Source organism: Emiliania huxleyi, assembly GCF_000372725.1.
Source record: "Emiliania huxleyi CCMP1516 unplaced genomic scaffold EMIHUscaffold_28, whole genome shotgun sequence".
In the NCBI taxonomy this organism is placed as follows: Eukaryota; Haptophyta; order Isochrysidales; family Noelaerhabdaceae; genus Emiliania; species Emiliania huxleyi.
This window is the reverse complement of record NW_005199926.1, coordinates 543,602-568,404: the sequence shown is the minus strand read 5'-3', so window position 1 is coordinate 568,404 and position 24,803 is coordinate 543,602. Positions and strand designations below refer to the sequence as shown.

Genomic DNA, 24,803 nt, shown 5'->3' with positions numbered 1-24,803 from the left:
GTGGGACCCCACCCACCCACCCACCCACCCACCCCACCCTTTGTTGTCGCAGATCCAGCTCGCAGCGCGGGCGCTCGCGGTCGCCGCCCTCGCGGTCGGGCAGCTGCCAGCGTTGCTGATTCTGCCGCTCGCAAGCGCCAGCCTTGCCATCGGCGCCCTCTGCGGCGGCGGGATGCTGCTGCTGCTGCTGGCCTCCTGCGGCGAGATCGCCTACGGCAGGCGTTCGCAGCTCTCCCCTGCAGCTAGACTCGCCTTGCCCCCTCTGACGGCATCACCCCATGCCCTCCTCGCGCGCCTTGCCCCCTCTGACGGCATGCCCTCCTCGCCCACGCTTCGCCCCGGCAGGCCCGGCTTTGGCTCCCTCTACCTCGACTCGCGCACCGAGTACTTGCTGCTCGTCGCCATCGTCGTCTCCATCTGGCTCGTCGTCTTTGTGCGTCACACGCAGCACGCGGCGGTCGGCGGCGCGGTGACCAAGTGGTACCTGCACCGCAACACCGACCGCAGCGCGACGCGCTGCTGCGGCGGCTCCGCCGTCGCCCTCGGCCTTTGGCACGCGCTGCGGTACCACGCCGGCTCGATCGCCGCCGGCTCGCTGCTCATCACCACGCTCAAGCTCATCCGCATCGCCTTCTTCCTGCTCAAGCGCACGTTTTACCAGCGCGTCTCGCGCGGCTTGGACGCGTGCGGCTGCAACGGCTCGAACCGCCTCGCGGCGATGTGCCTCTGCTGCATCAGCTGCTGCCTCAAGTGCGTCGAAAAGAGCCTCGAGGCGCTCTCGCGCTACGCGTACGCCCAGATGATGCGCTCCAAGCGCTCCTTCTGCCCCTCTGCGGCCGAGGCGGTCCGCCTGCTCACCACCAACCTCGCCGGTGCCGCCTCGCTCCGCTTCGTCGCCGCCGCCTTCCTCTTTCTGGGCAAGCTGCTCGTCGCGGCGGGCTGCGCGTTCCTCGGCTGGCGCATCCTCGTGCAGGCGCCGCCGTACGATTCCGCGCTCTACTCGCCGCTCGCGCCCGCGGTGTGCATCTTCTTCGCCGCCTTCGCCGTCGCGCTCGTCTTCTTTGGCGTCTACAACATGGCAATCGACACGATCTTCCTCTGCCTCTGCGCCGACAAGGAGCGCGTGGACGCCGGCATGCCGCCCCTCGGCCGTGCGCACGAGCTCTCCAGCGTGCTCGGCGTGCCCATCGACGCGCCGGCGCCCCAGCATCCGCGCGGCAAGGGGGGCAGGAGGATGCTCGAGACGCCAGCCGAGAGATCCGGCTCCGATCCGTCCAACAACCCGTTCTCGCGGGGCTCGGGCGTCGTGGACGACGGCGGCTACCGCATCTAGTGATCTGTGAGCTGTGAGGGTCCGCCCGCAGGCGCATTTTGTATACCGAGACGGTGCCCGGTGCCGAGCGCAGGCCAGTGTGCCCACAGGTCGGACCTTAGCATCTAGTGTGCATATGTATGTGAATGTACGTGCATCATGTCGACGCGGCGCGCGTTATGCACGCTCCGCGGTGGCTCAAACGCGGAGATGTGACGAGCGGCCGCGTGCTGCAGTCGTGGCGGGTTGATCACTTTTTCGGTGGGTGCACATAAGCCCCACCACGCACCTCCACCAGCCGTGGCGTGGCGCGCCTTCCTCGAGCCGAGCATCGTCAAGACGGAGAGCTCACTTTGGGGTACGACGTGCCATTCTTTGTTGCTTGCCAAGGCGGTCTGCCTCCGCAAGAATATGAGCCACGCTCGGACATTAATGCAGCTGGTGCCGCAGCCGGCACCAAAATATGTCGACGTGCGCCATGGAGCCCAGGTGTCCGCCGGAGACAGGCTGGCCAGTTTTCTGATATTGGCCTGGCTTCGCTTGACGTCTTGTCAGCAGATGTTTCATATTAACGACTCAGATACCTGCCTTGAGGTGCTCCTCCATGACGCATCTGTCTATGGCTCCGTTCGTTACGGTAGAGGACGGTGCTATCGCGCGAGTCGAAGACGACGTGCGGACGACACAGCGCGACCCGCGACCCACGCACTCGAGTCCCGACAGACGAGTCTCGTCTGCCTCTCACCGTCTCACGATACACGAACGAGCGGGAGTCACGATGAAACAGCCAGAAAGGCGACACGGTACTGTGGGGGCTGAGACGTGAGTCGTGAGACCACTTGCACTCTGTGTATGTACGGCAAGGAGAGGGGGCAAGAATTTCGTCAGGGAGGGGGAACTGGAAAACGAATCGGAAACGAATCGGAACCCACCCCCGGTCCCGGAAAAACGCATATGAGCAAGACGTCGAATATAGTATAATAAGGAACGAGATGAACGGCAAAACGGCAAAACGGCAAAACGGCAATACCGACAACCGAGATCAGACGCCGAGCACAAAAGAGAAAGCAAGCAGGCGCAGTGTACTCACTCAGCAGTCTCGGACATAGGAATCGGAACATACTTAGAAGCACCTAAAGGAGGAAAGGCATGCAGCTGTGAAGAGGACTCCACCGACGCCCCCTCGCTCGTGCATTGGCCTGTGAGGTGCTCAGACGGCCTGTGATTACGGTCTGTAGGCTCCTCGGAGGCGGAGCAAGCCTCAGCACAGGTTACATGAAACGTTCCATGCCAAAGGAACGCAACGAAGGGAGTGAGGAGCACGCCCAACCCTTGTCTCTTGTGGCATCACCAATACCCAAAATTTAAGAACGGCTCAAAGCTTCGAGCGGCTGGGAGGCGCGGTCCTACTTCGCTACGACGCTGCGGCGGGCGTGGGGCGTGCACTTTGCGCGCGAGTTCGCTCGGTACCGCATCCGACGCGTGGTGTTCGTGGGGGCCCCGCGGCGACAGCCGGGCCCTGGCCTCTCGCGACGGCCGATGGCGTCTGGCCGGCGCTGTCGGCGGGCGAGTTTGCGGCGCACGCGCTGCGCGTAGGCGGCGCGTGGGCGGGTGGCCCGCTCGGCCGTCGGTGAGCACCGGACGCGAGGGTCGGTCGGCTCCTAACTCGCTGCATATAGTAGCGATGAGCTCACTATAGCTAGAGCTCACACTAGAGGCCGTCATCGCATTCGCCCTGGGACCCAGCGCTGACTTCTGACTGTCGTTGCTGTCTATCCCTTTCTCGACTGTCTGAGCTTGTGCGTCTTGGGGCCGGGGTTGTGTTTTTGTGTGAACCTCTCACAGTACACAGACCAGCGGCAGCGCACAGCGCCATACCAGGTATTTTCTTCTCAATAACAAGGCTGTGAACACCCAGTTGAGCAAGCCCAGGCGCAGCGCACGAGCACCAGGCCCTCCGAGGCGGCGACAGCCTCGATTAAATAGCACTTACTCAAAAAAAGAAAACAATATGGAATGGCCAACGAGCTCGAGCCGCGCGTCGCACGTCCTGCCTGCCGCGGTGAGCGCCTGGATCTCGGGCCGCCGCGCCCGGCGCGAGAGCCCGGAGGACGTGCTCGCGGATCTCGGCCTCTGCCTCGCGAGCGAGGCCAGCGAGAGCGAGGAGGAGCGCTGGCTGCGGGTTGCGTACCTGGTGGCCGAGTGCCGCTCGCTCTGCCGGCCACGGTCCCGGCCCGCCTCGGCAGGCGACACCACCGCCACCGACGCCGCGCGAATCCTCGCCGGTGCGTCTGCCGTGCTTGTCCTGGTCGGCGCGGACGCGTCAGAGTCGTCCGGCTTCCCATGCTTTCCGAGCCCCGCTGGCGCGCGGCCGGTGGACGGCTCGCCCAACCTCTTTGAGCGCGTCGCGGCGCGGCACGGCCTCGCGACGCCGGAGAGGCTCTTCGAGATGAGCAGCTTTGTCATCAATTAATCAGTCGAGAATTAACGACTGCTGATCATGACAGGCTCTTCGAGATGAGCAGCTTTGTGGCGAACCCCGCGCCGCTGTACGATTTGCTGCACGAGCTGCGCCGGAGAGAGTGTGTGCCGACGACGTGCCACAAGCTGCTCGCGCAGCTCGAGAGGCGCGGCTCACTGCTGCACGCCTACTCGGCAAACTACGACGGGATCGAGAGCGCCGTTCGTGTTGAGCATTCATGAGGATCCATGCTTCATTCATCAGGCGAACGTCGACGGGCTCGAGAGCGCCGCCGGCGTGCGCCGCGTCAGCCACTTGCACGGCTCCGTCCGGCTGGCGCACTGTTGTGTCTGCCGCGCGCCGGCGGACCCGGCTCGGCTCGGCGCAGTCGCAGACGCGGCGCACGACGGCGCGAGGGCGGCCGAGCTGCGCTGCAGCAGCTGCAGCCACGCGCTCAGCCGCGTCGTGTCGTCTCGGCGGCTTTCTTTCTCAAGGCGGGCGCCGTACCTGTCTAGGCAGCCACGAGCTCAACCACATCGTCCCCGCCCTCGCGTGCACGGACGACCCGGCTCCGTGCCGCGGCTTGGAGGATGGCCTACGCACGCAGCTGCCGCGCGCCGACGCCTGCCTCGTGCTCGGCCAGCCGCCGCCGGCGGGGACGCACGCAGCGTCGATCCTCGCGAGCTTGTCGCACCACGTGCCTCGCCTGCTGCTCGCTGCGAGTCGGGTCGAAGGCCACGCATTCGACGCGCAGCTGGTCGGTTCGGTCGACGCGGCGGCCGGCTGGCTGTCGGCGCAGATCGGCGAGGCGGCGGCGGGTGACGCGGCGGCTGAGGGCGGCGCGGCGGGGGCGGCGCCCGTAGGGCCAACCTCCTTCTCGCCGCCCTGCACGAGCGTCTTTGGCGAGCTAGCCGAGGAGACGCGCGGAGAGGGCGAGGGCGAGGGGGCGCCGCCGCTGCGCCCTCGCGCACAGGTTTGTCGCCCAGGCGCAGACGCGCCGCTTGTGATTTCGTTCGTCCGACCTTATGTTTACTTTTTTAGGCCCAGACGCCGCTCGCGCTTGCGCCGCGCGAGGCGGAGGAGAGCAGCAAGCGGCGCAAGCTCAGGGGGGCGGCGGAGGTCACGTGAAAGGCGGACGTGGTCCTGCACCGGTGACGGCTCTTTGGCCGTGCCTTGATCGGGCGGGAAAAATTACTAATTAGAAGGAAGGTGTATACGCCTGACTACGACCAGCATGAAATATGCGCAACGCCTTCTCTCCCCTACCGGGTAACCCTTAGGAAGGTCAGACCGACCAAGTGACTGGGACACATCAAGTGCCGGTGCAAGTACTGGAGGTGTAGCGTATACGACTGCAAGCAAGGTTGTAGGTTCCACCACTGCCACTGGGGAGACCGCCCGCGGCCCCAGTGGGGCCACCCAGTGGGTCGCGGCTCGCCCCCACTGGGCCCCCGCCCCCTCCCCAGTGTGCAGCTCTCGGTCTCCCCACTGGGCAGCTCTCGATCTCCCCACTGAGCTCTGAGAGGGAGAAGAGACTCCCACTGAGCCCCCCACTGGGAAGCTCCTTCTTGAGAGACTCAGTGTGCGTGGGAAGCTCGTTGTTCCCCGAGAGACTCGGTTGTGGTAAGAAGGAGCTTCCCAGTGGGGGGCTCAGTGGGAGTCTCTTCTCCCTCAGTGGGGAGACCGAGACCTGCCCAGTGGGGACTGGGGAGACCGAGCGAGCTGCACACTGGGGAGGGGGCGGGGGCCCAGTGGGGGCGAGCCGCCTCGCCCATTGGGGCCCATATCGACCCAGTGGGCGGCTCACTGGGTACCTACTGGGACTCCGGCACTTGATGTGTCCCAGTCACTTGGTCGTGAGTGAGTGAGTATTCTTGATACGAAACCACGACGACACACACCAGTCGACTCGCATCGGTTGCCTCCATGAACGGCGGAGCTATTCTCGCGTCCACACCACACCTGTGGCTCCAACGTGGACACGCCCATAGCTGGGGACACTACTAGGTCACGCATGGCATCAGAAGTTTTGTCTCTGGGCCCCGAAAGGCATCTCTAGCAGTGTCGTTACGCATGCCCCCTCCCATCCTGGGCGCATGCGCCTCACGTCACACACACACACACACACACACACACACACTTGGTCGGTCTGACCTCCTGAAGGGGACGGCGCCTGCTGCGCGGCGGTCGAAGAATGCTGAAAGCTTACAGCGGCTTCCTGGTCCGCCACGCCTGCGCGCTCGCCTCCCTTCTCTTCGCCTCGGCGTGGGTCAGCGGCGGCCTGCTCCTGCTGCTTGGCCGCACGCACTTTCAAAATTATGGCGCGTTCGAACTCCTCGTACGAGGAGCGCCAGCCGTTGACGAGATGGACCTCGCCAACGCCGCACTCAAGGCTGCGGACGCCTGGGCGGCTGGTAGCCGCGCACGCCCTCGCACCGTCCTCTCCTCGCTCGACAGCGCCGTGGTGCTCGTCTATTCAGCTGGAGGTGAGCCGCTGCTGACGCCGGAGCGGCTGCAGGCTCGCCGCCCGCGCACGCCTCCCTGCGCATGCCACGCTCCCCTCTCTGATCCAATCGCGCGCCCGCAGGCCATCTGTGAGGTCGACAACGTGCTCCTCGGCACCGACGGCTACGACCTGCTCTGCTACGACGGCGCGCTGCCGATCCCCGGCCTCGCCTCGCGCTCGAGTATGTCCGGCCGCTCTTGCTCGCTGCAGCTCACATCGCCGACCGCCTTCTTTTACGTCAACTGGCAGCTGGTCCTCGCTATCGAGAAGCAGCTGCGCTGGCTGCGCCGCGTCTCGCCCTTTGCGCGCGTCGTCGAGCCTCCGCCCTCCGTGAGCCGAGAGCTGCTCCTCGCCACCTCGGCCGGCTTCGAGCGAGGCAGCCACACGCGCAGCTGCCCGCTCCTTCCGCAAGAGTACGTCGAGGCGCGCGCCGCGCAGCTGCTCGAGCTCGCCGCCACCGGCGGCACGGCCAGCGCCAACGCCAGCAGCCCCAGCGACCCCGTGGCCCGGACCGTGCGCGAGCAACTCTCTCCGCTCGTCGACGCGAGCGCCGCAACGCGCGGCCACGTGTCGCAAGCCTCCTCGGCGCGCGCACGGAGGCACCGCGGCCCCCCATGTGGCGCGGCCCTCTCCCCGCACACCTTTCCGCGCCGCCCCTCTCAGGTGACCTCCTTTGGCGAGCCGCTCGACCCGCGGCTGCTCAGCTACATCGGGGGCGGCATCGCGCCAAACGACGACGAGGCGCGCTCGCTGCAGCTGCAGCTCCGCAACGACCTCGAGAGGCGCTTCGCGCAGTCGCTCGCGGCCGGCCTCGCACTACGGCCGCCCTCGCCCATCTCGTCTCTCTGGCGAGGCCACGCGGCACTGCCACACGCTCTGCAGGTCGCGGCCCGGTGGCTCCTCGGCTCCTCTTCTCCTCTCGCGCGCCTCGGGCCCCCGCGACTCTTCGCGCCCCTCCGCCCCTCCGCCCCTCCGCCCCTCCGCCCTTTAACTCGATGCGCATACGACCGCACGGCCGCGCGCGCCTCACGTTGCCTTGCCATGAACAGGCTGACTACCTCGGATCGATGGAGCTTTCCCGCTCCGAGGCAAATCCCCACATCCACATCCACACATAACCACACCCACAACGCTCGCACGTTCGCACGCCCCCCCCGCCCCCCCCCCCCCACACACACGTGCACGCACACGTGCACGCACACACACACACCACGGCCACACCACAGCCACACCACAGCCAGGCGAGGAGCTCAGGACCCCGCCCACATCACGGCTCGCGACTCTGCATGCGGCTGCAGGCGGTATCGCTCGCCGACCAGGCAGTGCTGTGGTCGGCGGGCTCCGTGCTCTTCGTGTGGGTGCTGATGGCGCTGCATCTCCGCTCGCGCTGGCTCGCGACCCTCGGCATCTGGCAGATCCTCGCCGCGCTCCCGATCTCGTGGCTTCTGTACGCGCTCTTCGTGCCAATGACGGCGGCCATCTCAACGCTCGCCTTCTTCGTGCTCGTCGGCATCGGCGCGGACGACCTCTTCGTCTTCATGTCGGCGTGGCAGCTCGAGCGGTTTGCCCCTGCGCCAGACGAGGGTGCGGACGCAGGGGGAGGGGGCGAGGAGGCTGGCGGCGAGAGCAGCGGGGGAGGGGGTGAGGACCGCAAGGGGACACCGCCGCCGGGCGGGCGGCGACAGCGCGAGCCGCGCTCCGAGGCGGAGCACGTCGAGGCCGCGCTGGCGAGGGCAGGCCCCGCGCTGCTGACGACCTCGCTCACGACCGCGCTCAGCTTTTGGGCCCTCGCGCTGACCCCGCTGCCGGTGGTCTCTTCGCTCGGCATCTTTGCCGGCTTGTCTGTCGCCATCGACTACGCGCTCACCCTCACCCTCTGGCCCTGCCTCGTCATCCTCCACGAGCGCCACCCGCCCAGGCAGGCCGCCGCCGCCGCCGTGTCCTGCGCTCTCTCGTGGCTGTGCTCGAGCGAGCTGACGGTGCGAGTCCGGCACGGCCACGCGCCCCTCCGCCGCGTCAGCAGCGCCGAGGCGAGCGCTCCGCGGGAGAGGCAGGGTGCGGGCTACGCTCTTCCCACCCCAGCGCGAGCGTGTTGCGCCTGTAGGATGTCGAGGAGCAGCTCAGCCCCGTCGAGGATCAGGCAGCCGGCGACCGGGGCGCCGGCGAGCTGACCCCAGGAGGGCGGCCGATCGTACGCCGTTGGTTTGAGTCATACGCGCGCCAGCTCAACGCTTCGCGGCAGCTGCGGCTGCCCCTCGCCCGGCCTGGCAGCGCCGGGCTCAAGTTGAAGCCTCTCGCCGTTGGGCTCATCGCGGTGCTCGGAGGCGTTTCGGCGTTGCTTTGGCGGCAGGCGGCGCGGCTGCAGCTGCCACGAACGCAGGAGAGCATGCTTCTCCCCGACCACATGTTCAGTCGCGCCGCCGCCGCGCTAGAGGATGACGACAAGGTGCGCGCGGCGGCGCACGGCGGCAGCCTCCGGACAACCGCGCTGCCGGGTTGCGTGGTATTCGGCCTCGCCGCCATCGACCGCTCCGATGAGACTTCGCGCTTTGCGATTGACACGCAGCGCGGCCGTCCCGTGTTGGACGCCGGATTTGATCTGTCCGACGCGGACACTCAGCGCGCGCTCCTCGGACTCTCCGCTGCTCTGCCGCGTGAGCCGTGCGAGCTGCGGCTCTGCCGACCGCCGACGCTCGTGCGGGAGGGCGCGCCGCTCTTCTTTCTCGAGGCGTGGCGACGACACAACGTCGAGGTTGCGGCCCAAAAGGAGGAAAAGGCGCGGCAGCAGCGAGAGAGGGCGAGGCGCCACTCCACCAACACGACGGGCCTCACAAAAGACGACGGTGGCAGCGGTGCGGGCGGCGGCGCCGGACCCAGCGGGGCTGACAGCGTGGCCGACGGCGGCGCTGGCCGCGGCGGCAGCGGCGGCAGCGGCGGCGGCGACGGCGGCGACGCTTCGGTTCGTGATGCGCCCTTGTTCGACCCATCGCCGCCTGTGACAGGCCTGCCTAGTGGCCACCGCGGCAATTTCACAGTTGCAATCCACTCTTGGCTCGCTTCGTCGCGGGGCGCCCCGTACCGTTCCCAAGTGGGTTTCATCGACTCGGAGCTGGCGTTCCTGTGCCTGCCCTTCCTCACCACCTATTCGTACCCGCAAGCCACTTGGCTCGATTGGCTCGAGCTGCGCGCGCTGTGGGACACCGTGCTCAGCCGTTTGCTCGCGGACGCGCCGCCACCGCTCCGCCGCGCCTTCCCGATCGTGTACCAGGAGGCATCGCGCAAGGAGACCGGCCGCGTGCTCGTCTCCGCCTTCGCCGTGGCGTCGCTCTACCCGCGGCTCTTCCACGCGCTCAGCAGCTCGCTCGCCGCAGCGTTCGCGCTGTGCTATGTGATCGTCGCCGTTGCGACTCGCTCACTCGCCCTCGCCTCCCTCGCCACCGCCACCGTCGCCGGCGTCATCGGCTCCGTGCTGGGCGCCGCTCAGCTCTGCGGTGACGAGAGATGCCGCTCCCCGCCCGTCGCACACCCCGGACGGCGCCTCCGCACTCGACGCGTCGCCCCCGTGTCGCTGCGAGTAGGCGTCGAGCTCGGGATTCGAGAGATGTGCGGCGTCGCGGTGATGGCCGGCTTCTCCTTTGACTACGCGCTACACCTCGCCACGGCGTACCGCGCCGCGCCGCCGAGCCGCGCCGGCAAGAGCCCCACCCGCGAGGAGCGCGTCGCGTTTGCAGCCGTGCACATGGGGCCCACATTGTGCGCCGCATCGCCCCTGTCCGCCTCGAAGTGCGCACTGGCACCCAAACTGCGACTGCTGCGAATAGGCTCGGCGGCGCGCTCACCACCTGCGGCTCGCTGCTCTTCATGTTTGGGTGCGAGTTCCCCTTTCTGCTCTCGCTCTCCCACTTGGTGACGGCCGCGGTTGGGCTCAACGCAGTGCAGGCCGTGTTTCTCTTCCTGCCCCTGTGCGCGGTGTTTGGTCCTGAGAGGCTGGGTTGAGCTGAGGCGCCGCCATGCCATTGCCAAATTCCTTTTCTCCCTCACAACAGACAACACTGGGCACGGGACTGTGCGACTGGCGGCTGGCGAGCACACTGGCACTAACTAACACAGCAACACAGGTGTCCAGTGTTAAATAAATAAATAAAGAGTTAGACAAAAGCCAAATCGCAAATATTAATTTTACAATATTACAAACTAGAAACTTCAGGCGGAGGGCCACGTGATCACAGGTGACAAAAACAGGACGTGGTCGTGGACGCGGCACCCCCACGCGAAGGTTATATGGGTGAGAACGGCGTTCTTTGGGTAAGCTCAGCTGTGAACTTCCCAGTTGTTTGCTCTTGCTTGCGCGTGACCCCTTGCGTGCACGCCCAAGCTCGAGCGGCATCACGCAGAGCGAGCTCTGCGCAGGTCCCGCGACCTTCTCGGGCAGGAGCCCACCTCTCCTTCCCTCCGTGCGCCCAACGATATGGGCAAATCCGCGCCAAAGCGCGCTTCCGACGCTGACGAAGGCGTACGGCCCGCAGAGGCAAAGGATGGCTCTGGGCCGGAGCCCCCTCCCTCGGGGGCTGGCGGGGGCACCGACGGGGCCCCAGCCGCGCCTCCCGCTCCTGTGGACTCGGCCGAGGAGCTACGAGTGCTTCGCAAGCGGCTCGAGCGGCTCGAGGCTGAATCCGCCCAGCCCGTCGCACCCGACGGGGAGGACCCCCCACCGGGAGGCGGCGGTGGCGGCGGCGACGGCGGCGGAGCGGGCGGCAAGGCGACCAAGGACCGCGAGCGGGTGCGCCCCGACCCTCCCACCCCCCCAGACTCCGACGCCGACTCGTCGGAGGACGACGTGTGAATATAACGGACGCCAACGAGAAACGTGTCCAGCAGTGCGAGAATTCCCGTGCCTAGTGTCGTGAGAGGGAGTTTGATTGTAAAATTCTTTTGCTTGTTGCCTGTGCCTTAGCTTTTCAGAGAGAGATTTTTTGAAAACCAACAATCTCTCTTGCCTTTCGTAGTGCCAGTCCGAGCCAGTCTGCTGAAAGAATGAATTTTGCAACAAAATTCCCTCGCACGACACGGGGCACGGGACTGGCGCGCACTGGCACTAACACAGGTACACCACGGGAGCCGCCTAAGCGACTCCTTGCGAGGACGGCGAGGCACTTAGCTCCGTGCACTCGACCGCCCTCGCCGCAGGCAAGCTCATTCACAATCTGCTCTGCGATGGCCGTGTGAAGAACGACTGAGATGCGCTGCTTCTGCAGCCCCAGCCAGCTTTTGGTGGTCCAAGTCACCTCATCGAAGAAAGAAGCCCCAGCGCAGCTTCGGCTGAGGGCTGACAAGCTGCCGAGCCCAAATCACTGTGAGAGTCGTGATTTCTTGTTGGTTTTCTAAAATCTCTCCCTCATCGAGGTACTGGGCCCGCGTCAGTTTGAAAGAGACTATTTGACACAACATCTGGAATGGGAGGATGGCACGCCGCCACCACACAGGGATTTTAAGGAGAGGAGTTTCTGCTGTAGAGGGGCGGGCTGTTCGATTTTTTTCTCGCACGACACTGGGCACGGGACTGGCGCTCCCTGCTTTTTGTAAATTCTTTTGAAACGTGACATAATTTGGCGGCGGGCCCACCCCTTCCTTACCACCTTGGTCGGCATGGGTTTCCCGCCGAAGCTGATCGCCTGCGACGCGGTGCTGTTCTCATCTTTTGTCGGCCTCCTCGCCGTCGTGTCCGGCGCGCCGGTCGAGACGTCCGAGCTCGAGCCGTCCAAGCCGGCCGAATTTGCGGAGCAGGTCGCGGCGGCTGCCCCAGAGGTACCTGCAGCCTTCCTACAGGCCGAGCCACGGGCGACCGACGAGCTGCCATGCGACCTCCCGACCATCATCGGCGACTATGCCGGTGCGGTTCCCAACCGCGTGCCCTCGCGCTCTGCTGGCTGAAGCGCTCTCCGCCTTCCGCAGGCGCAGTCCCGGTCTTTTTCAACTATGTCTGGAACTGCAAGGACGAGACCAACGTCTGCATCTTTCTGGGCATCCAGGCGCCTCCGTCTGCTGCACCACCGCAGAGCCCGTCCTTGCTCGTCACCACCACCACCGCCGCCCGACTCAGACCACCCCTGTCGCCATCGGAGCGTCCGCCGCCCTCAAGCGCCGCGCCGCCCTCCCACCCGCGCTGCAGGACGCCGCCTCTGTCCTCGACGACTGCACGCGAGACACTGTCGGCCCACTGATCACGCAAGCCGGCGACGGTCTCTGGGGAGCATTCGGCTCGCTGTGCGTCTGACCGAGACGCTCTCGTGCGGCACGCTGGGACGGGGCCCGCATATGCGCGGCAGCGCCCATCTCTCTCAGGCCGACTACACGGTGAGCCATACGGACCTTGCACAAAACCTTTTCCTTCTAAGCAGGGCTACACAATGACCCTATAGTGTGGGGGTGTTCCTGGCGAGTTGTGATGAGTAGGATTAGATTAGCCAATGTTATTTTGAAGTTCATATATGAAAATGCCAACTTGCCTATGTGCCTGTGCACGTCTCCCCGGCGGCGGCCCGGAGGCGGCCCGGCGGAGCGGTCAGAGCAGCACTGCGCCGGCCGGCGATCGACCCTCGACTATAACACGGGCTCTATTGAACGGCCTCAAGGTGCTCTCTAGGGCTGCCCTATTCCGGACCGCTCGTCCGGCTACGTCGCTGAGCTTCGAAGGAAAAGGTTTCGCTCGGCACGACGTCGGAGAGCAAACTTCGACGTTCGTCCTATAGTGGAAGCTGGACGCACGTCGGCAAGTGGGCCGCATGACCAGGCGGGCTGCTGCTCAGAGTCTGGGCCCTCTTGGCGATCGCTCTCGCGCTCTTCATAACGGCTTTGCCCCCTCCGTCATCGGAGTCACTTGTGTTACGATATCACCACGCCGCCACGCTCGCAAGGGCCGCCTAAGCGCCTAAGCACCCTAAGCACCCCCGCTTAGGCCGCTTAGGCGCTTAGGCGAGTGACGCTTAGGCGCTTAGGCGACTCCCCGGGGCCTGGCGTGCCTCCGCCGTGGGCTGAGCGCCTGGGAGAGCCACTCAGCAAGTGGTGTGCGAGCGTGTAGCCTTTAGCGTGCAGTCGGCCCTTCAGCCGTGTGTACGTTGTACGTACTTTTAGCTTACTGGGAGGAAAGGGAGAGGGGGGGGGGGGGGGGGGGGGGTCTCTAGGCCCCTAAAGGCCCTACGCGCGGCGTGAGAGCTCGGAAGCGAGCTTTGCACGGCGATGATGCATCGAGGATGGCGCGGTTCACCCCCTTCACCGAAGCAAGCGATGGAGATGCGTTCCGCGTGGTGTGACACAAACGAGAGGCGGGAGTGGGGAGGGTAGGCGGTGCGGTCAACGCCCGAGCGCTGAGCCTTGCGTGCGAGACGGTTGAACTTTGCAACTGCAGGCGGCGAGAAGTCGCCGCCGAAACCCCGAATGTCTCGTGGAGAAGATCCCATCATGACAGTGGCCCCGCTGCGACTTGACGTAGCCCTGGCCGGTGGTGTGGTCGAATGCCCGTTGACCACGGAACCCACGTTGCTTGCAGCCCATGTTTGCAGTTCAAGGCGGGCGCGCTCTTCGATGATGCCAAAGGCGAACTTGTCTCCAACCGAGCCGGGGTTGCCTCCGGAGTCCGGTGTCGGCGCGGCCGACCCCGACGGGCAAGCCACCCCGGAGGGGGGTCCAGAGTTTGACCTCGCTGATTTCGTCTTCGCCCCCCGGGGCCTTGGCTCAGCCAGGTCGGTCATGTATGTAGCCCTCGTTGAACTGGTTGGTGAGTTCTGGCTTTTCCAGCATCTCCCATATAAGTAACGGGCCGGGAGACGGCGTGGACGCAATCGTACCAGGCGCGAAGTACGCCGTCGTGTGGGCGCCGACGAGCGGCGTTGTTGAGGAACCAGTCGCCATGGTAGAAAGCACCATCGTCTGTCCCCAAGCTCGAGTGCGGCCCGCGTGACGGTCGAGCGGCACCGCGAGAGGTGAAGGCCGTTGAAGTTCGCCGATGAATAGGTCGCTAGTACAGTATACACGTTGCATTGCGTCAACTTTGGTGCTCTCTCTCTCGTGTGTATAGTGTGCGCGCTCACCTCTATTCGCCGTCCGCCAGCGGTCCACGACGCTAAATTCTAGCCGAAATTCTTTTTCCTCTCGCGCCAGTTCGCACCTGTGTCGAGCCTGTGTGCTGTGAGAGAGAGTTCTTTTGTTTATATTCTTTTTGAGAGCGCCTTCGTTGTTAATAGTACAAACCCAATGGTCCTCTGCGGTCCTTCGTTGCAGTCGCGCACACGCACACGCCATGCCGCACCGCGCGCCCGCGGACGGCCCATATTCTTTTTTCCTCTCTCGACACTTGGCACACGGACCAAAAGCTGGGCCAGCAAGCGCTGTCGAAATGGGTGTGATTCGCATGCTGTCCGAGGTGTTTTGCAGGCCACCGTCCGACCCTCCGCCGCCAGCGCAAGTTGTCCTGCTGCTCGGCGGTTCACTTCGGCGTGAGCTCCTCTGTGCTGCTGCGGCAGGCCGGCGGTGTCCACGGGCAGCATTGCTGCTCTCGTCAGGCTGTGCGGACGCCGCCGAGCTGGCCGCAGCCAGAGCCAGCTGCGCCGGCGCCGCAGATGTGCCGGTGCTGGTGGATTGCCGGGCCGTCGACACGGTCACCAATTTCACGTCGGTCGTGGAGGACCTCGCCGCCGGCGGCGTCGCCTCCGTGTCCATCGCCACGGATCGATCCCACGCACGGCGAGCGGCCTGGGTGGGATCGCTCATTCTCTGCTCACAGGGCATCGCGGTCGCAGAGCCCATCTCGGTCGATTCCGGCGAGGTGCGCCGCAGTGGCGCAGGCCTGCTCCGTCTGAAGTCGAGGAGCGCCCTCCCTCGCCGGCAGGTGCTCTGCGAGAGCGCGTTGAGAACACTTCGCGACTGTCTGCGCGCGCTGCTCTGGGTGGCGTGCGGCTGGCATCTCGGCTGGCTCAATTCACTACGCCATCCCTCTCGCGTGGGCGTGGCGCGTGGCACGGAGGGAAGGATGTTTGCTCCCCGCTGTCGCGTCGCGGAGAGGGCGTTTGCCCGGTGGATCGCAGACGTGCCGAATGCGAGAGAACGATGAAACGCCGCCCGCATATACCGGTGGGAGTTAAGGTGGTCCTTCACGTTCCATCGCGTGTTCCATATTGCTTTTAACCTTGTTTTTTATTGGCATCAATATCACATTTGAGTTTTGGCATTAGCCATTACACCCCGGCATACCCGGTTAGCGGGTTTTCTTTTTGTGAGATTCGCCTCGCGCAGAGATTATACCCGATATTTTGCTGCTTAGCGCAATTTCTCATGTGAGATGTGTCAGCTTACAGATACACCCGGCCCCGCTACCCTTTTCTCTCATGTGTCAGATGAGCGAGCGCTCAACTTAGCCCCCGCACGGAGCCGGGCTCGGACTTAGACGCTGTATGGCCGCGGGGGCCATGAACTTAGACGACACAAGGCCAGCTCCGGGTAAAACCCGGGTATACCCGTAAAAGTCCAGGTTTACCCGAAAAATACCTGGACGCGTCCCGACCAACGTATGCCGCGTATGCCGCGCACGACGCCATATATCGCCTTGTCCCAGGGCCAGTGCGCTACTTGCGGCGCGCAACTCCTGCTCAAGTACGCGCACCGTCCCTGTGCTGCCGCTATGCGTGTCTTAAGGCGGCTGCGGCGAAGCGGCGGGCGCGGCATGCCGATGGCAGTGCGGACGATGCGGTTGCGATGTGTTCTGCTTCAAGATCGTGGCGGTGCTTGGCATGCACTTCTGCGATCCCAATCAGCTCATCGCAACGAAGCAGCGCAACAAGCTGGCTGCTGCCAACAAGGTCCTATGCTTCCTACCTTCACGCGCGGATCGTTCAAAGAGGACCAGCATACACAGGCTTCCACTTCTCTTGGGCTATTATCTGCCACCGGGAGGGCGGCCGCGGCGGTGTAGGGGCGGCGGCGAGCTCCCGGTTGCAAATACTCGCCTCACAGTCCAAGATGGCGGCTCGCGCGCCCGCCCCCGTCCGTGCGCCAGCGTGCCTCTCTAGTCCCTAGCGCGCGTGAAGTACCCTATCCTAGCGCAGTCTCCCGAACCCACAGTCTGGGTTCGACGTTTTTGGCTGGTAAGGTATGGTAGGGTCACGGATCTGGCGCCGCGACCATACCCCCCCACCCGCGCAGGACATGGCCTCTGGCCGGCAGGACCATACCCCCCCTCCCGAGGGTGTAACGGACGTAACGGATGGTCGTCTGGTCGATCGCTCCCGGATCGAGCTGACCGCGGCGCCAGCAGACCTTAATGTTCAGGAAAGGCTCATAGTTCGTCACTGTCATAGATGGGCCAGATAGTGCCAGGATGCGTCCCGCTCGCCCACAAAACGTGCCGAAAGCGTTGCCGGTGTGGTGCAGACCAGCAGCATGACCATACCCCTGGAGAGGGCCGCCAGCCTGACCATACCCCCCCACCCCTCGAGGAGGCCGCCTCCGGCGGCCAGGACCATACCCCCCCACCCTTTTGGCCGTGACCCGACCATACCTTACCAGCCAAAAATGTCGAACCCTGAAACAAACGCCGGGCTGCTTGCCTCTACGTCGCGGGAACGCGAACGTGGAAGCCAACCAGGCCGCCGCTCGTTCTACGCCTGCGCACTACATATATGGAGGCACCAGCCAGCAGCCTATCCGCCACCCTCGAGCGCGATGGCTTTGCCTACGGTCGCGGAGCTGCGCTGGCGGCCTCCTGCGAGCGGCTCAGAGCTCACGCAGACGAGGCGCTCGCACGTGTGCTCGACCTGGACCTCGACGCTCAGCATGATCTTTTTGGAGAGATCCGGACGCCGCTCTACCGCAGAGACCTCAAGCTCTCGCTGGCGCCGGCAGTGACACAGGTCCTGTGTGAGGTGGCGCAGGCGCTGGGCGAGTCGTTGCAGGCGGCTGTTGGAGCGGCGGCAAATCTGTGTGAGCTGTCCGTCATCAGCTCCGATCCGGGCGCGGAGGCGCAGCCCACTCACTGCGACACGTCCTACCAGGGCGCAGCGGCCGACGTCGCCATCGGCCGCCTCGTCTCGGTCTTTGTGGCACTCCAGGACATCACGGCCGAGATGGGGCCGACTCAGGTTTGGCCACGCACGCACGGCCGCGAGGAGCACAGCCTGCTCTCGCTGCAGCCAAAGTCCGACTTCCCGGCCGTTCTGCGCGACCGACCGACCGAGCTCGCCCTCCTGCGCACCGGCGACGCGCTCCTCATGGACTCGAGGCTCTGGCACCGCGGCGGCGCCAACAAATCGCGCAGCCGCCGCAGCCTGCTGGTCCTCTCCTTCGTCTCGTCCGAGGGAGGCCGTCCAGCAGGCTCGACCTACTCTCTGCTGAGCGGCCTCCCAACCCTCGACCTCGCACGACTCCGGAGCGGCGCTCTCACGACGCCGCCACCGCACCCTACCCTGTGTTTGGCAGGGCGAGTAGGGGCGCGCGCACGCGCACGCTCTGTCGTGCTGCCGCTCCGCGCGGCCGTCCCACTGCTCGACTTGGCGGAACGCGGCCTGCCGGAGGAGGAGCCGGTAGCGCAACGCTGCGTGCGGACGCTCCGAGAGGCGGTGGGGGCCGCCGGAGCATCCGCCGTGCTCGTCCCCGCGGCGCTCATCCATCACTTGGCGTCGTTCCGTCTACTTGGGCCGCACTTGCGAGCCTCGTCGCGCTGGCGGAGCATGCATGCGGACATAGAGGCGGCAATCGCGGCGGCGGCGGCGGAGGAGGAGGGGGAGGAGGAGGAGGAGACCGGACCGCCCACTCCGCCGCCATCCTCATCCCCACCACCGCCGTCGCCACGGAGCTAGTCTGAAATTTGACGGAAAAACACGAGCGAGCAGCTCGTGAAAAGAAAATAGAAAAGAAAACGGCGAAATGGTATAACACAGTACACGTTGGTGGCTTACTCGTCGATACTCCATAAGTACACCATATGCGGAGAGATCAAAAAGTAATATATCTTTACTTCCAAAACCCGGACGTGCCTCCACCGGCACGCCGCTTCCGACAGGGTGATGGAAGGTTCGACGCACCCCCGGACTGGGCAGAGAGATCCCAGTGCATCTGCGCTGGGCTGTCCACCCCGCCCCCACTTGCCCTGACTGCACAGGATAGCGTGCCCCGACAAACGGCGACACATAGCGGGGGACACTGCGCCGGGGGGTATGCCTAACTTTGGTGCTTTGTGTGGGTCGCGTTCCCTTGGTAGCTGTGTGGCTGAAGCCCTCGTGCCGCTGGCTTGCCCCTTCCAGCGGCTGGCCCCTCGAGACTGTCGGTGCTTGGCGGGAGGAGGGGGAGAGGGAGGCCCGGTGGGAGGAGAGGGAGAGGGAGGCCCGGTGGGAGGGGAGGGAGAGGGAGGCCGTCTTGGGCTCTTCTCCTCCCCCCTCCCTGGGCTCTTCTCCTCTCCCCACCCTGGGCTCTTCTCCCCTCCTCCCTGGTACTCTCGGCCTGATTACCGGAGCGACTGCCGGAGCAGACGCTGGGGGGACACTCGCGCCCGGAGGCGGTACGCACGACCCGGAGGCGTGGGGGTGGGGGGGGGCCGCGCCGCCGCCGCCGTGCCGCCTTCTCCCGCTTTGACCTCCCCCAGCTGCTTCTCCTCAAATCAACCTGTGAGCTTGCGAGGCGGCGGGGGTGGGAGTGCTCTCGGGCGGCGTGTGCGAGCGCGCGCGGCGCGAGATCTCTTTCGCGAGGGCACGGTGGGTCGGGTGAATATCTCGCGCGCTCGCACTATTTTACGTTATATCAAGCACTGCCTTTGATGCCTTTGCAAGAACCGCCAGCGGCGGTGGTCGAACCGGTTCGCGGTTCGAGCCGGGACCTTTTGGCTCCCGGTTCGGAACTCGCTTGGAGGGTTCACATTCCGTGAGTTCGTCAACGGGCCGATCATCTCTCCAAGTCGACTGCGATCTCGAACTCCGACAACTGGACCGGTGCACCAGCCGCGGAGGACGATGGCTCCCTCGACGACATCCCTTCATCGACGGACGCCTTCACCGCCGCCGGCCCTGGGCCATCCAGCGCGGCCTCCGACGGCCTGCACGTGATCGAGCGGGTACAGAAACGGTGGCTGCCCGGCTCACACCCTAATCGATCTGCCTTAGGCACGGAGCCAACGGAGCCATCGCGCATGCCCGCATCGCGTGCGGCTCCGAGGTCTCCCGCCGAGACCGGCTCGGCGCGGCGCGTGGCCGCACGCCGCCGTTGAAAAGGCGAGATAGGACCGAGGGGAGAGCGCCGGCCACATCGAGCGAGCGCTGACGTGTAAGGTGTCTGTGCTGCTCCGGTGTGTGTGGGATTCTGCCTCCCCCCCATCTGTGCGGCGAGTTGTTTGCGGCGCGATGCCCGATCGTGCGCGATAGCCTCCCATTGTGCGTGGTGTGTCGGTGTGTCGGGGTCGTCCGGAGCGTGTGGCGGCGCCGTTGCCATCAGCGACTGCTCCACGTGCCACGACTGCTTTGACTGACGTGACTGACTGTGATGAGACATGAGAGCTGATGCGTGATGGATGATCTCCGACAACCCAAAACCAAAATGCAAATGCGGAGTGGCCCACTTTGGCGTGCAGATCCTGCGTCTCTCACTGCCCGAACAACAGAGACGGGTACCGCCGCAGGTCCCACACTAGTTCACCATAGTCCGCGCGTCTTTCTTGCGGCTGCTGTACGCCCGCTCGCCTCCGCAACCTCGTTCGCAGACATGGAGTGCTGCCCTCCTTGCGGCGGCAGCTTGGAATTGACGCACCCAGCTGGGACAGATCTGACTACTTGGCTCGACGCTGGCGATGAGCCTTCTGAGGGTTCGGTGTCCCGGCTTCGCCTCCTGATTCCACACCTGCGCGACGCGCGGATGGCATTGCTCCTGCAAGACATGATCTCTGTGAGTGGCGGCCAGGTCGTCGCCACTGTTCCCGGAGACGAGCACGATAGCCTGCTGGCCGCGTTCTTCGACTTGGGAGTCGAGTTTGACGACGTCGTGACCACGCAGTACCGTCCGCCGTGGTTCATGCAGGCAGACAAGGTCGCGCACCTCACAGCGCCGCTGCCCTTCCGGCAAGCGCGGGAGCCGCACCGGATCACCCTTTATATCTGCGACCACGTTGCCGATGGCGCTTTTGGGCCGCACAACGCCGGTGCGTTTGAGCGAGGTGCAGCGAGCCGCCGCCGCCGCCGCCGCTGCTCTTACAAACAGCGCCCGCCCCTGGCCCTTTGTCCAACCCGTCCCCTCCCCTCTGACGCCGCAGTGCTCGACGAGGAGATGGCGCGCACGCCCCCGAAGGGCGGGCGGCGGGCGGCTCACACGGAGAAGCTCGTCTCTCTGCTGGCGCCGGGCGCGCGCGTCCTCCTCCGGTGCAGCGAGCACCGCCCCGAGCTTGATGGCGCAGGCCGAGACCCGCTCTGGAGCCTCTCGGCGGCAGAGGTGCAGGGCCTCTTTCGAGGGGCGGCCGTGCATCACATAACGGCGCCAAACGTGCCGCTGTTTGGAGGGGGCGACCGGCGGCAGCAGGCGGTGCACTCCTTGATCGTCGCAACCAAGGACGGCAGTGGTGCGTACTTTCGCCCGCCCGCATGTCCGTGCTGCCGGTAAAGTATCAGAGACATATACTCGGGTGTATTTCAGACGTGGAGTTCTGGCCTCATGTGGACTCCCCTGTGCGGGGCCCGCTGCCCCGCTGCCCGCTCCGCAAAATCCCCACACGTCACACACGTAGGTCGTGGCTCGTATTACTCGATCGTACGACGTACGTGCTACGTCGTAGGTTCCTCCGCGCTCCGGCCAGATGCAGATCGTCCGGCATTCGACACCTTCGACATTCCCGCGCCGGGGTGATCGCGTCGACACGCGCCGGGCGGCCACGAGGGGGGCCGCGCTTGCAACGCACAAGGCGTAGGTAGGTAGGTAGTAAGGTGAAGAACAGCCAGGCTCGGACTGGACACCAACGCGGTATGGGTGGACGCTAGACAGATGATGACGTCACGCACGAGCGAAGGCGTTTTTGCAAAATCTCAAAAAAGAATTTGACCGACGCGTACCGCGGCAACTGCCCTGGCGGTGGCTGCTCGTGTGTGTACGGCCGCCGCTTCCACCACCGTGCCGCCTTCGCCACACGAGCGACACGCTCGAGCTATGCCGCCACCGCGTCGACGAGCGCCCGCGCCGCTCGCAGATCACTACGCGGTGCTCGGAGTAAGCCCGGACGCCAGCCTCGCCGAGATCAAGCGCGCATATCGAGCTCACGCACGAGAAGCTCATCCGGACAAGGTGGGCGAGACGGCGGCGGCAAACGACCGCCTCGCAAGCCTCAACACCGCCTACTCAACACTCAAAGACGAGGACGCGCGGCGTGTCTACGACGCGCAGCGGGCAGCGGATGCGGTGCTTGGCGGGGGTGGACCGGGCGGCAAATGGTCGCGGTTGGCACGGAACTTAGGGGCGCCGTCCCGCGGGGTCCGCTGGGTCGCCGTCGGCCGGACAGGGAGACCAGCCTTTGGGTGCCTCTCACCCGTTGCCGAGGCGTCTCCCTTCAACGCGGCCGAGCTTCTGTCGCCCGCAGCGATGCCAGTGATCCTCTTTGTGCATCTCTCCGACTCCCGACGTGCATCTCTCGAGCGTTGCAAGCGGGCGGCGCGAGAAGTGGCCGCTGCCGCGAAAGCACTCCAAGGCGCGGCGCGCGTTGTCGCCATCGACGCCGAGTCCCAGGCTGAGCTCGCGAAGGCAGTAGGAGCCGCGCAGCAGGGAGACGACTCTCCGTACCCTCGGCTACTCCTCTTGCAGATGCGGGGCGGGGCGCCATCGGCGGTGCCGCTGCCGCCGCCGCACTCCGCCGCCACGCTGATAGAGGAGGCCGCCGCTTCGCTGCCGCGCCTGCCGATGGTCTGCACAAGGGAGGACCTGGCCCGGGCACGCCACGGGGGCCCCTTCGCATTGGCCAACCACCGGCTGCCGAGGTCCTTCACTATGCGGCTGCGCATCGCGTGCGCCGCCGAGGGAGCGCCAGCGGCACGCAGCCCCGCCCTCCGCTGCGGCGTGCTGCGCGGCCCCTCTTGCGCACTCGCCGCGGACTTTCTCTGCGAGGGCGTCGCGCTTCTCGGCGGCGACCGCTCCTCCGCAGACGTGGGCGGGGCGATGACGCGGTGCGTTGGCGCCGACGAAGCGGGCGCTGCTCTGCGCCGGAGGAGGGAGGCACGAGAGGGCTCGGCCGGCGAGGGAAGCGTCGGCGACACGCCCGCGGACGTGGCGGAGCAGGCGGCAGCGTCGGCGCTGCACGACGCGGTCGCTGCGCACGCGGCACGTGCACGCGCGAGCGGGGCGGCGACGGCGGCGGTGGCGCGCCTGAGCGATGCGTCCGCGCCGTGCGCTCGATGCTTCGCGCGAGGCGTTCTGGCTGCGCGGCGGGGCCCCGCGGCCCAGATCCTGCTGCGGTCTGAGGCCGTCCCTCTCCTTTTCGTCGCGTGCCTCTGCCTCTGGCGCGCGACGGCGCTGGCCGCGAGACTGTTGCGGGCTGTTGCCGCCTTCCGGTGGGCTCGGTGGGCCCGGCGGTGGCGACGACGGGTCGTGAAGCAGGCCAAAGCCATCGGCGTCTACGCCCTGATCTCGCAGCGGATTGATGACATCGCGAGCGTTCTGGGGTGATAAAGACGTAGAGGAGTGTTATTCGTCCAGAAATGATGCGCGGTGCATTTGAGTGTAAAGTAAGGTTGTAAAGGTAAAGTAAACGGTCAAAACTCAGACGCGAGAGCGATGGAGATAGTGGGGCGCACCCCACACGCTCCACTACCACACACACACATCCGACCTCTGTCTCATCACCTCCCAACCTCGCCACGCGACGCACCGGAGCTCACGAAGCGGCGGCGGCCTCGCAGTGCCTCCGGAGCTGTCCAACACGAATAGAGGACACGCCCGAGAAAGGTACCCAGAAGAGGAGCGCGTTTAGCAGTGGCGCGGCCGGCACCGTGAGTGGGAGGAGCCCTGCCGACCATCCGACGGCGCTAACTTTTGTGCCGCCCGAAGGCCCTGCAGAGAGTGAGAGGAGAGTCGGGTCGAGCCAGCCGAGCTTCGTCACCGTGTAGAGAGTCAGCGTACGCCCCGTCGCTGGCTGCACCTCCATCCATGAGTTGTATGGCTTCGGGTCGGTAGTCATCTCGGCGACAGCCGCGCGTAGAATCTGTGCACATTCATCAACAGGGCAATCGAGCGTAAACGAGCAGCTTCCGCGCGTCGTGAGCCACGCCATGCTTGGCACCCGCATGGCGAGCCAGCCCTGCAGCGGGAGCTGCGCCGTCTCCAGTTGGCTGAGCTCGCGCATTAGAACGCGTTCGCGGCGCCCTGGCGAGGTACCTAGGTACAGGCACACGACGCGGCGAGGCCTCGAACAACCCAGGTCCTCTACCGGGTAGGAATAGTCTTGCGGGGGGGGGCTCTCTCCGCGCCGTAAGGTAGGACAGCAGAAAAAGAATTTTCCGGGGTCGTTTGAAGTCCGAGCGGTCTTCCTAGGGTACTCAGGGTGGGCGTTAGTTGCGGGCAAAAAGAATTCGCGCGTGCGAGGAATCGAGAGGAAGGAGGCATCGACGGCAGCTGGCCCCTACGACTGGAGCACCGCGCTCCGCCCCGGGGCGGCTGGACGTTCGCCGACGTTCTCCTTCCCGGGCAGCATTGATGTCGTCCGGGCAGCGGCCGCCATTGCTCCGCCGCTGCACACGGCACAGCCACGACATCTGGTGCGACGCGTCTCTGCAGGACTCCTTCTCTGTCCGCCACGACCTCTGGAGCGGCGACATATCTCTGCATCGGCAGGACTCGTTCTCTGTCCGCTCGGCTCACGAGCACCTCTTTTCAGTGCGCTCCTTCCGCTTTGACGACTCACGCATTCCGCACGCCACCCTGTCGGCTGACGCGGCGGCGGCGCTGAAGCGCGCCCGCGCCGCCTGCCCAATCTGCCTGGAGGGCTATGAGGTCGGCCAGAGCGTCGGGTGTATGCCCTGTGGGGGGCTGCACAAAGCGCATCGGGAGTGCCTCACGCGCTGGCTCGCTCGTTGCCCATCGTGCCCCACCTGCCGTTGGGATCTGCGCGATGCGGTGGCCACCTACTGCTCCATCGCCGTCGACAGTGGGTCAGGATCGGGCCGCAGCGTAGAGGAGCTCCTCTGTCGCGGTGAGGCCGAGCTGCGGATGCTTTCGCACAGAGGGAGGACGCCTCCCTCGCCCTCCACCACCCCGTCCACCCTCTCGCGGCGCAGCAGCGCGGAAGACAACTCAAACAGAACCCTCGCGCAGAAACGCTCCTTCGATCGGGTTCGCGGCGCGTGTCCACCGCCGCTCCGCCGAGCCACCTAGGTTGAGCTCAAATGCCTTGAGACAGACTAATCTCTAATGGTCGAGCACCGTACACCCTGGCTCTCGATGCCCTGCTCTCTCTCGTCTCTGCTGTCAGTGTGTGCGCAGAGCGTGTGGCGCAAATTGTATTATTTGACCACACTTTTTAA

The 24,803-nt window shown here is 65.6% G+C and overlaps 8 protein-coding genes across 8 annotated transcripts in view; 7 read left to right on the top strand and 1 right to left on the bottom strand.

The window, feature by feature from the left end:
* The window catches only part of EMIHUDRAFT_207056 (hypothetical protein), a gene marked incomplete at both ends in the record, with an annotated part of 3,051 nt that extends 1,718 nt beyond the window's left edge, over positions 1-1,333 (top strand). The window contains one exon of the mRNA XM_005776388.1: positions 53-1,333. Within this exon, the coding sequence (XP_005776445.1) occupies positions 53-1,333 (1,281 nt within the window). The remainder of the gene's footprint in view (positions 1-52) is intronic.
* A 1,990-nt stretch (positions 1,334-3,323) lies between these two features.
* EMIHUDRAFT_207055 (hypothetical protein) lies at positions 3,324-3,785 on the top strand (the record flags this gene model as incomplete). The annotated part of the gene is made up of 2 exons (XM_005776387.1): positions 3,324-3,374; positions 3,462-3,785. 2 exons carry the CDS (start codon positions 3,324-3,326, stop codon positions 3,783-3,785), a joined length of 375 nt encoding a protein of 124 aa, XP_005776444.1.
* Positions 3,786-3,829: 44 nt separating this feature from the next.
* On the top strand, positions 3,830-4,901 carry EMIHUDRAFT_207054 (hypothetical protein; the record flags this gene model as incomplete). Its single annotated transcript, XM_005776386.1, has 5 exons — positions 3,830-3,994; positions 4,038-4,116; positions 4,289-4,562; positions 4,668-4,746; positions 4,815-4,901. 5 exons carry the CDS (start codon positions 3,830-3,832, stop codon positions 4,899-4,901), a joined length of 684 nt encoding a protein of 227 aa, XP_005776443.1.
* A 1,051-nt stretch (positions 4,902-5,952) lies between these two features.
* On the top strand, positions 5,953-7,770 carry EMIHUDRAFT_435516 (hypothetical protein). The gene is made up of 4 exons (XM_005776385.1): positions 5,953-6,291; positions 6,361-6,864; positions 6,943-7,367; positions 7,578-7,770. The coding sequence occupies exons 1-4, from the start codon at positions 5,968-5,970 to the stop codon at positions 7,642-7,644; spliced, it is 1,320 nt and encodes a 439-aa protein (XP_005776442.1). The 5' UTR covers positions 5,953-5,967; the 3' UTR covers positions 7,645-7,770.
* A 9,179-nt stretch (positions 7,771-16,949) lies between these two features.
* Positions 16,950-17,754, top strand: EMIHUDRAFT_207048 (hypothetical protein; the record flags this gene model as incomplete). The annotated part of the gene is made up of 3 exons (XM_005776384.1): positions 16,950-17,360; positions 17,436-17,600; positions 17,746-17,754. 3 exons carry the CDS (start codon positions 16,950-16,952, stop codon positions 17,752-17,754), a joined length of 585 nt encoding a protein of 194 aa, XP_005776441.1.
* Positions 17,755-21,444: 3,690 nt separating this feature from the next.
* On the top strand, positions 21,445-21,681 carry EMIHUDRAFT_65056 (hypothetical protein; the record flags this gene model as incomplete). Its single annotated transcript, XM_005776383.1, has 1 exon — positions 21,445-21,681. A coding segment is annotated over one exon (237 nt), but the record flags the coding sequence as incomplete, so codon positions are not given.
* A 1,316-nt stretch (positions 21,682-22,997) lies between these two features.
* EMIHUDRAFT_435515 (hypothetical protein) lies at positions 22,998-23,746 on the bottom strand. The gene has a single exon (XM_005776382.1). The coding sequence runs from the start codon at positions 23,624-23,626 to the stop codon at positions 23,159-23,161; it is 468 nt and encodes a 155-aa protein (XP_005776439.1). The 5' UTR covers positions 23,627-23,746; the 3' UTR covers positions 22,998-23,158.
* A 230-nt stretch (positions 23,747-23,976) lies between these two features.
* Positions 23,977-24,803, top strand: EMIHUDRAFT_207044 (hypothetical protein; the record flags this gene model as incomplete). Its single annotated transcript, XM_005776381.1, has 2 exons — positions 23,977-24,472; positions 24,763-24,803. The coding sequence occupies 2 exons, from the start codon at positions 23,977-23,979 to the stop codon at positions 24,801-24,803; spliced, it is 537 nt and encodes a 178-aa protein (XP_005776438.1).

What these genes read in the sequence shown, in the direction of transcription:
- EMIHUDRAFT_435515 (XM_005776382.1), bottom strand. Translation starts at nt 23,626, where the DNA reads ATGCGCGAGCTCAGCCAACTGGAGACGGCGCAGCTCCCGCTGCAGGGC.
- EMIHUDRAFT_435516 (XM_005776385.1), top strand. Translation starts at nt 5,968, where the DNA reads ATGCTGAAAGCTTACAGCGGCTTCCTGGTCCGCCACGCCTGCGCGCTC. An exon ending in TGACGCCGGAGCGGCTGCAG is followed by an intron (nt 6,292 to 6,360) that starts GCTCGCCGCCCG and finishes GCGCGCCCGCAG; the next exon opens with GCCATCTGTGAGGTCGACAA. An exon ending in ACGTGTCGCAAGCCTCCTCG is followed by an intron (nt 6,865 to 6,942) that starts GCGCGCGCACGG and finishes CGCCCCTCTCAG; the next exon opens with GTGACCTCCTTTGGCGAGCC.